At 42.7% G+C, this 10,491-nt stretch overlaps 1 protein-coding gene across 1 annotated transcript in view; it reads right to left on the bottom strand.

Annotated features, from left to right (window-relative positions):
* Positions 1-5,551: 5,551 nt before the first annotated feature.
* The window catches only part of LOC122054924 (histidinol dehydrogenase, chloroplastic-like), a 32,556-nt gene continuing 27,616 nt past the window's right edge, over positions 5,552-10,491 (bottom strand). Inside the window, exon 9 of the mRNA XM_042616339.1 lies at positions 5,552-5,875. Within this exon, the coding sequence (XP_042472273.1) occupies positions 5,552-5,875 (324 nt within the window). The remainder of the gene's footprint in view (positions 5,876-10,491) is intronic.

The raw sequence follows: 10,491 nt of genomic DNA, 5'->3' as shown, positions 1-10,491 counted from the left end.
CAGTAGGTAATCTAGTCGATCTGTGGTGGGTAGTCTATGGTGTGCTAGTAGCCATAAGGTGAATCGATGGCTGGGCTGGATATGGGTCTTCCAAACTGTCTTCGCTCTTGGTTTGCGTGCTCCAGAAGCTCTGAAAAAATCATAGGCACGACTAGTGGCTAGAGGCCCCCCACTATACTGACTGAACCAGCCATTCAATGTCAGCTGTGCTGACTGAATGGAACCACCTGATCTAACTAGCTGGTCTCTTATCTGGGCTAACCGCTTGAGTAAAGGAAAATCAGTGAGATTGGGCAGCCACCTCCATATGTCTGTATCCCGTAGATAAGTGTGGTGCACCCATCGCACCCAAAGAGCATCCTTCTTGTCATGTATATGCCATAGTACCTTGGATAGCAAAGCAGTGTTCCATGCTGTCAGCTCTTGAAACCCTAGTCCACCTTCTTCCTTCGGTTGCAGATCTCAGCCCATGCTATGGGGGTGCTTGGTTGTCCATAAGAGATTCCTATATAATCTGTACATACGCTCAACCACTCCTACCGGTATTGGTAATATCGACATCCAGTAGCACTCCACCCCCTGCAAGACTGACTGTATCAACTGTGCTTTCCCTGCATAAGAGAGAGTGAGTTTCGGCCATAGGTTTATCCTGCTACTCAGTGCATCAATCAATGGCCCATAATCCGCAATCTTCAATTTCTCCCATGACAGTGGAATCCCCAGATACCGATAAGGCATGTGACCCTCCTGGAATCCTGTGATAGTGCATAACTCCTCCCTGGCAGTGTCCTGAAGTCTAGCCATATAAATTCATGACTTGCTCAAGTTTGGCCTTAGGCCCGCCATCATCCCAAAGTCCTCCAAGCAACACATGAGTACTCTAACAGAGGCTGCATCTCCCATGGCAAAAAGCAAAAGATCATCCGCATAGGCAAGGTGTGCTATTTTGAGGTCACCGCACTTTGGGTGAAAGTGGAAATCAGCTCTCTGTGTCTGCTGGCTTAGCAATCTAGCCAAATACTCCATACAAATCCCAAAAAGATACAGTGAGAGTGGATCACCCTGTCTTAGCCCTCTCCCATCCCGGAAGTGACCATGCATACCACCATTGATGGACAAAGAGAAACTCATGGTAGTGACACATTCACATATCCAAGCAATGTACATAGGAGGGAACCTGAGTCTAGCAAGTGCATCCATCAGAAACTCTCAGTGTACCGTGTCAAAAGCCTTTTAGAGATCAACCTTCATGGTGACCCGTGGGGTGATCCGCTTCCTTGTGTAGTTTCTCATGATCTCCTGAGCTAGGTGTATGTTATCTGCAATACTTCTCCCTTTGATGAAATCCACCTGAGCAGGGTGAAAGATATCTTCAGCAACATCCGCAAGTCTAGAGGATAGGAGTTTTGAGATGATCTTATAGAACACAGTACAACATGATATGGGTCTGAAATCTGTGACTCGATTAGCTTGTGGTACTTCGGGGACGAGTGATATGAGTGAGTGGTTCTATTGTTTAAGTAGTTTCCCATGTCTGAAGAACTCACTAACCGCTGCAAACAAATCATGTCGAATGGTATCCCATGAGTGTTTGAAGAATTTTGCTCCATACCCATCTTGTCCAAGTTCTTTTTGGTCACCAATACTAAATAGTGCTCGCTTTATGTCATCTCCATAGTGCTCGCTTTATGTCATCTCCTGTGGACATCCTTTGCAAAGCTTGCTGCTGTTCTGGTTCCAGAAATTTCCCAAAAGTCAAGCAAGCTCCGGCTGGAATTGGGTTCATTGGAGGCTAGTTCCCAGCAAAGTCTGGAAATTATCCAAGAATTTATCCACAATTTCACTCAGGCTAGTTGTGTTCCCTCCTTCCCTCTTCTCAAGCACCACAATCTCCCGTCTCCTGTTCGTCCTTTTGACCAGTGCATGAAAGTATGCAGTGTTTCTATCCACCTCTCTGAAATATCTGCACTTTGCTTTCTGTGCACAGTATAGAAATTCTGCTCTACTCAGCTGATCTGCATGCTTCCGGGCCAGGCTGTATGTGGCTACAAAAGTACCAGATGTATAACCCTGCTACTGCAGCTGATGTAACTCATCTTGAGCTCTGCTGGCCCTCTCTTTAATATGCTGAAAGTGTAGGCGATTGAATTGTTTAAATTCTGCTTTTAACCGCTGCAACTTCTACTTGAATCTATACTGTGTTGTGCCCCCATGGATGTCCAAACTCAAGCTAGCCCACTTATCATTGACTACTGTGTGATATTCGTCATGTGTTGTCCACATATTAAAGTACTTGAAAGGTTTGCTGGTGTGCTCCATTGCTCCCAGAATGCTCACAAGACACAAAGTGTGATCAGAAATGTGCCTAGGTGTAAGAAAATCTGCAACTCCACACATATCATGCTCCAACCATGCTTTGTTAACCATGCACCTGTCTAGCTTGCAGGATACTTCTGTATTTGTCCAAGTGTAAGCACATCCAGTCTGTGGCAAATCTTCTAGACCATTTTACAGTGCAAATTCCTAGAAATCAGCAACTTGATAGGAAGTAACTGGCATGCCACCCTGTTTATCCATGACTGATAGTAGTGAGTTGAAGTCTCCAAGTAATAACCATGGCGCTTCAATACCAGCACCAAACTCATTTAGCTTCCCCTTGAGGCAGCGCGTTTTACTGACCGTAAGCAGACCATAAATAATGGAGATAACAAAGGATTTTTGTGTGATTCTGTAAGTGATGTTACCATGAAGATATTGCTCATCCATTTCCTACAGGACAAAGTCAACTTTCTGTGGATCCCAAATAACCATAATTCTGCTCCGGAGGGAACTATCTTTAATAAAGTGCCAGCATTCCAGATGCTGGAATCTTCTTGATACCATCCTTTGGAAAGCTTGCTCAGTTAACTTTGTCTCCAGAACACCCATCACTGCGAACTTATGCTGCAGAAAGAAGTGCTGCACTTCTCTCTGTTTGGGGGTTTGGTTAAAAGCCCTCACATTCCATGATGCAATCTTCATGTGGAGGTAGACGGTCTAGACCGCCTTGCTGCTTGGTTTCGAGTTTGAACTCTATCATCCATCCCAACCTCATTGCTGCACAAATCAGCACCAGCCCTGTTGCCTACTAGTTCCTGCTGTTTACTTAGCAAAAATCTATTTTTCCCCTGAACTGTGCATAGCTTGTTATGGTGATGTTCTAATTGTCCAGGTTGCTGTCGATAGTTGCTGCAACGCTGCCTGTTATCCTTTTTCTGTACTGATCGCAGCCTCTCTGTGATGGCAGAATTCTGCTTCCTGTTTACTGGTTTGTGTGCATGCAGGCTCTGGAGAAAATCAAATGCAGGTAATGCTGAAACCATATCAATCTCTTGTCCATTCAGTACTTTGATATGCATTTGTTTTGCAAGCATCCTTCGTTTAGCTGAACGAGCTCTTGTTTGCACTGTCTATTGCTGCTGCAAGCCTTCTTCCACTGCTGTGCCAGAATCTAGATTACTAGTACTGCTATTAGCATAACTGGTGTCAATAAATCCTTGCATCGGTGAGGAGCAGTCACTGCCTTCGCCTGAGTCTGATTGTTGTGAGCTGTTGGAGTCCAACTTGCAAGTTGTGCACTCCCGAGCCTCAATTTGCTTCCTTGTTTGGGTTGGGTAGCTAAGGACAGGTTGTGGTGCCTGCTGATCCTCTTCTCTGCCTTGTGTAGTCTTTTGCTGCTGATCATAGACCGCTTACTGTTTAGCCTTAGTAATTACTCCATCTGGTCCAGTTGGCAGAGCATTCTCCCATAGGAGCAGTGATCATCACCAATCTGAGTATCCTACCTAGTGTCTGACATTCCAATAGGAGTAGTGGTTTGGTAGTGCCTATTTTCAAGATTCCCCACCTCTACTGTGTCCCTAATGCATTCTCCCTTCTTGCTGTTAAGTTGAGGAGTGGCAGACGCCATGACTGATTGTTGTACCAACTCCTGAGCCAAGTTTTGGTGCAAATCAAAGGCCTTGTACAAATTCTGCTTCTTCCTTGTACTGAGTTTACTGCGTACTGGTTGAGGTCTATGATTACTAACTTTGAAGCCCACTCTCATTTTGTCTCTCTACATTGCTGATTAGAATTGTCTCATTGTGGCTCTACCTGTCACTATCTTTGGAGTTGGATTTGTCACCATACGACCCTTAGCCTTGCCTTGTTGATCTTCATAAACTACTGGTACAGGCCTCTGTGCAGGTATTATCCTAGGAATAGTTTGATCTATATTTTGAGTATTTGATGTGCTCTGTTGCTTCTGGTTAAGCCCCTGCATATCTGATATCCTTTGGCTAGCATGGCCCTGTGCAACTTCACTATTCTATTGTCTATTCAGCATTCCACTGTCTGATATGCTACAGTGCCCCTCATCTCCCTGATTTCGATCAACTGGAATAGTATCAGTGAAGTTCCTTGTACCAACACCTGCCATCCCTACTGATTGCATCTGAATATGGTGTTGGATCTGCTTGCTCCTGTGTCTAGACTTTTGATGCACTGATTTTGCCCTTTTTCTAATCATCTTGAACCCCAAGCAGTGGCCTTTTCTTATGCTAGGTGCTGCTATCTGATCTTTCTGGTTGCGCTGATGGTGTGACGATGATGCTCCTTGTCCATTTGTCATCAGGCCAGTCTATTTATTGGGAGCTACAGTGTTGACCTTAGTTGCAATGTGGTTAAGTGATAAGCACTCTTGTTGAACCGGTTTCTGCTTCTCCACTATCTAAACTTGGTGATCTGCTGTGGAGCCTGCCGATTTGTTTGTATCAGTAACTTCTTTGCCCTTTTCTTTCTGTCTAATATATTTTTGAATTCCACTCAGCGTTCATTATTGTAGCGTGCCAGCAGGTATTGCAAATTCAGTATGTGTGCCAGTCTGGGGTGTGCCGGTTCTTTAGGTATGAGTTTGTATTGCAGCCTGCGTATATGTCAATATGAATTCACCTTCTTCCATTATCGCCTCTTCCATTAGCCTTTGCACATTCAGATACTGCTCCTTTCGCAGGTTGCTTGGCCCAATATCAACAATCTTTGATCCATTCCTCTCCAGCATAGGACAATTCAGTTGATAGTGCCCCAATTTATTACATGTTAAACATAGTTTGAGGGCAACTTCAAAGGTAATCCGCAAATCTAGTTCTCTACTATCCGGTAGGGTGACTGGGATACTCTCTGGTAGTGGTTTAGTGATGTCCACTTCGACCAAGACCCTAGCAAAACTGATCCTGTCCTTGACTTTGGTAACTCGATCTGTATAGAGAGGGTTGCCGACCATTGACAAAACGTTGCTGAGGCCTGAATGTGTCCAGCAGTCCAGTGGCAGTCCGAATATTTGCATCCAGAGTGGTATCTGCGTTTGTGGCTCGATTTGGAAACTAAAACATTGTGGCATGAGCTTCACATATAGAGGACAGCCATGCATCACATAAGGACCACCCTGCAGCACACGATCAGTATCCTCTTTCGTTTCAAATTTAAAAACTAACCAGAGGGTGTGGTGGTGAAACATCTTGTGCGGTGCCATCTAGCGATGCGTCAGCTCTAGAAGTGCACGCCATCCCAAGAAGCGTCCAATGAATCTCCCTATCAGGCAGTGTTCCATAGCTTTTTCAATTGGTTCCATATAATTGAGTGAGAGAACCGCACTGGTTCCCTGCTTCGGCATCCTACTGAGCGTCATATCTCCGTTACAGTGACGGTTGTCCTTGAAGAGGTCCAACCAGTGTTTTGTGGTGCCAGATGGCTCTGGATTTGCGATGGAGCCCTTGCTCGCCACTGGTCTCCATGCACGCACTCGATCGCCAGAGGTTGTTTTGCCGGTAGCCGGCGGCTGCAGCAGCCCTGCCACCTGGCTTCGCAGGATTCCAACCAAGAAGATGTACAGTGCACGAGCACCTCACAACCGTCAGATCTCGTGCTTTGACTGGTTTCTGTGAAGGACTTTAGCTGACCGTTCACGGGCACCTCAAGACTCAGTTGACTCAGTCAATTAACTGCTGACTCAGATGCGTGGTACAAAACCAAGGCTCCGTTGACCCCAACGCTCTGGAAGCTAAACAACTGATGCTACAGTGCCGCGTAAGTTAAATGGGTGGCGGATCTTGCATTAACAAATGTTGGCCCCCTGACCCGATCCAATAATGCTTGCATTCAAAATACACAGCTCAACCCACCTCGAGAACTGTGCATCCTTATCTTATATGTGCTTCTCTGTGATTGGCCGATGCTAGGATTTGGGCAGATACCCGTTGGCACAGCGATCGGTGCAGTGATCGATGATCGTCGTCCCTATCTTCCCTTGTAACGCCCCGCCCCTCCTGCTAAGGCGACGGGGGTTACTTTGCGACACATACATACTTAACACAGCGGAAGTCTTACTTAGAGAATTTAAAAACCTTTTTCTTACTTAAAAATCACAATAGACATAAAAGGTCCACATAGCATACTTATCATAAATTTTGGGTCTTAATACCAAACACATACTTAAAGTCATGGAGTCATAAAGTAAAAAAACATCAACATGGAAAATTTCTTATTAAATGAAAGCAGGTCATTTCTTTTAGCCAGTCCACTACGGCACACATCCTTCAAGCCCTCCTACTGCTCCCCTAGTACATCCATTCCTTGCCTTTATCTGTGGTACAAGAAAGTAAGCTATGAGCACTCATGGCTCAGTAAGTTCCTTTCCTACTCACAAAAACCGTAAAGCATATATAATCACAAATCATAAGGTATAAAGACAATTTCAACATATCAAGCAGCATATCATGGCATATCATACATAACATAAAGTATAATGGCATAATAAACGTGATCATCAAGTGTATCCTGTCATAGCATAACATCATCATAAAAATCATGGCATAATCATAAATCATAAGCAAGGTAAAGTCCTAAACATATATCATGCAACATATGCAACATGTCTTTGAAAACTTATACAATACATACTTAAACATAATTTCAACATGATTGAGATCCCGAATTGTACCACATACATAAATGCGCGCGTCCTATGTAGGTCCAAGGTAGCAAGTCTTGAACCCTACAAGGCATAATTTCTAGACCCGTTTCTTAGTCCATCGACCTAGGGGCACTTAGGAGCCCATCCCTAACGAGGCCCGTTTCTTAGTCCATCGACCCCGGGGCGCTTATGCAGCCCACCCTTGGTACAAGCCATACATAAAGTAAAGTAGCATGTCATACATATCGTAGTTCTTATTCTTACATGCATATCATGTTTCTTGACATATCATAAAATATGCATTTTTTTGGGCACACAGCACATGCATGGATCATAGCATACATCATGAACTTATCACTTAGCATATCATAAAGCATGCATATTTGGGCACACAGCACATGCATGAAACATAAGCTTGCATAATGAACATATCATTTTTATCATATACTAAAGTATGCATGATTGAGCACATAGCACATACATGGATCATAAGCATACATAAAGGAGCATAATCACTTATCATAAAAAAAAAAGACAACCATTCATGGAATCGTTAAATACCATTTCATAATTCATTCATAGCATGTGAGGTACATCTAGGTCACTAAACTTATATGGCCGAAAGTCATGAATAGAGGCATGATCTCTAAACAACATACAAATATAAAAATCTCATGATATCTTCACATACTAGCATATGAAAAGGTCATAAGCATGTTAACCTAAATTTTTAAGCCCTCCTAGGTTTCTATTTCTTCATGGCCGAAACCTTACATGTAGAGCAAACAAGTTCTAAGTAACATGCAAACATGTAAACCCTAAACACATATCATATCATATTTCATAAGGAACCACTTAAGCATATTTAGTTTGGTTTCTAAGTTCCTTAAGCTCCCAAACCTATCATGGCCGAACCCTAACATGTCTCCTTCTAGGTTACAAGTAGCATGGAAGTGTTGAACCTTAAGCCAATATCTTATACATTTTCCGTGAGAAACAACATAAGCCTATTAGTTTTAAATTCCAAGCTTCCTAGACTCCTTAACTCAAGGTGGCCGAAACCTACAACTCATGGAATTAGGTTTATAATGGCATAAGAGCATGGTAACCACAACTACATTTCATAGCATATATCACAAGGCATCATAAGCATATATAAGTTGGCTTCACATTTTTCTCTAGGCCTTTGTACTATTATTGGCCGAACCCTAATAAACATGTACTACATTTCTAGTGGCATAAGAGCATGGAACCATAACTATATATCATAGTACTTACCACAAGAAGCATCATGAACATATATAAGTTAGGTTCTAAGTTTTCCTAGTCCTTAAATTCCAAGGTGGCCGAAACATGTGAGTTAGGTTTTTACTTTTCATATGGCCTAAAAGCATGGAAAAACCTTACACAATTTTCATGACATCATAACAAGGAGCAACATGAATAAATTTAGTTAAAAATCTACACCTACTAGCTTTAAAACTTAGTGTGGCCGAAAGTTACATTTACTCAAAATTCTATGCAACAAACAACCATAAAAACATCCACTAGTTTCATATTATTTTATCAAGAAAGTCATGAGCTTCCTAGCCTTAGTTTAAATTTTCCTAGACTTCACATCCCATCATGACCGAATCCTTATAAGCATGAAGTAGGATTTATAACTAACATACAATCATGGCATAAAACTTCATACCTTGTCTTAGGAAAAATCTTAGCATGCTTAGCCCTAAATTTAAAACTCTCTTAAGCCTTTTCTTCTTACATGGCCGAATAGTCATGGGCATGAAAATGGAGTTTCAATAATATACGAGTAAGAGAAAAAGTTAACAACATCATTATCATAGGTTACATAATTCAAGAATAAGGAACATGCTTTGTTTGAGTCTTAAACTTACCAAATCTTCTTGTTCATGCTTGGTCGAAAGTTTAAAGCTTATGGATCTAAGTTTTCATCATTTATTCTAGCATGGAAACCTTAGATTAACCTTTTACATAAAATACATATCACAAGAAAAATAGTAAGCATATCTAGTTACAATTTTCTTAAACTCCTCTTCTTCTTTTGGCCGAATTTTCTTAAGGAAAGTCCTAGGTTCTTAAGCGATCTAACTCCATGAAAAACCATACAAACTATTGTACCACAGGTAAGTGGAAGCTTACCTAGAAATCACTTGTTAATCTTTAAGAAATGGTACCCTTGGTGAAGAGGAAGTAGGGAGCCTCTTCTTCTAGCACTCCTTTCGATTTCTCTTGCTTGGAAAGGCACACCTTGAAGGCTCCTTCTTGTAGTTTAGTTTTCTCTTAGGGAGAAACCTAAACTTGGCTTGTGGAGATGAGGGAGGAGGATGCTAGTCTTGGCAAGGATGAGGGAGAAGGGAAAAAAAAATGAAATCCTTTAGTTCCTTTCCCTTTTATGCTAAGTAGGTGGAAGTTACCAAAATGAACTTTGCTTCCCTTCCTCCTTAATTCATGCATGTATTTTCTTAATGAGAATATGTCTTCATTCCTTTCCCTAAATTCATCTCTTTACTTCCCTCTTAAACCCCACGAAAATAGAGAAGAAAAGGGAGAAAGACAACTTGTCTTTTGCTACTTTTCTTTCTTAACCAAGAGGTAAACAAGGGAAGAAAGCCACTTGATTTTCCCTTTGTTCCTTCACTAAATTTTAACATTACTTTCAACTACAATTCCCATCATTTCCCTTTCACATATTATTCATTATCCTAGTGGTTAACATACATAAATTTTATTTCTATCCTTGGTGGGAGGTTCAAGGTTCAAACCTTCACCTCTTCTTTTTATTTCTCTTATTTCTTCTTTTCTTTGATTCTTCTTCTTTTATGTTCTAAAGCAAATAACACCCATATACTTATCTTATAATTTCTTTTTGTGGGTGTTACATCCCTCCGCCGGCAGCTTCCCCTCCGGCACCTGCTGTGATGACACTCGAAGCGAAGGTACCTCCAGAGGACTCGCTTCTCAGCGATACTGTAGCAGCATTTCTTCTGATTCCGTTTTCCTTCGGCGTCGTCCGTGCCTGATCGCCATCGAAGCTTCTCTGATACAACGTGTCTACTATTATCTGTGCCTGTGCTTGTTCCTGTGTGCAGGAATGATGCGCTGCAGTGTTGACACTCAAGGCAAAGGTTCCCCAGAAGGCGCTCCACTCGGCGTAGGCGCGCTTCTTCTAATTCCTTCCTCCCTCAGCGTCGCCAGTGCCTGATCACCTTCCACACTTCTCCGGTATAAGTGTCTCCTGGTATCTGTGCCTGTGTGTCCTTCTGTGTGCTGTGCTTGCTTGTATCTATGTGATGTTTTGCATCTGGAGCTATCCTGCACCCCGTGCCACCCGATTGTACCTCCTGCTGCGGGACCACAGACCTCTAGCCCCTCAATCTGCCAGCAGATGTCGCCGCCACAACCCGCGACGGGAGAGCCGCGCTCTCTGAACAAATATTGAGCAGGTGAGTCTGGGGGTCTGAAGGCTCCCTCAAGTA

The sequence above is a fragment of the Zingiber officinale genome, chromosome 3B, assembly GCF_018446385.1.
Source record: "Zingiber officinale cultivar Zhangliang chromosome 3B, Zo_v1.1, whole genome shotgun sequence".
NCBI classification, from domain to species: Eukaryota; Viridiplantae; Streptophyta; class Magnoliopsida; order Zingiberales; family Zingiberaceae; genus Zingiber; species Zingiber officinale.
The sequence above is the reverse complement of the archived record's forward strand: the minus strand, read 5'-3'. Positions and strand labels throughout refer to the sequence as shown.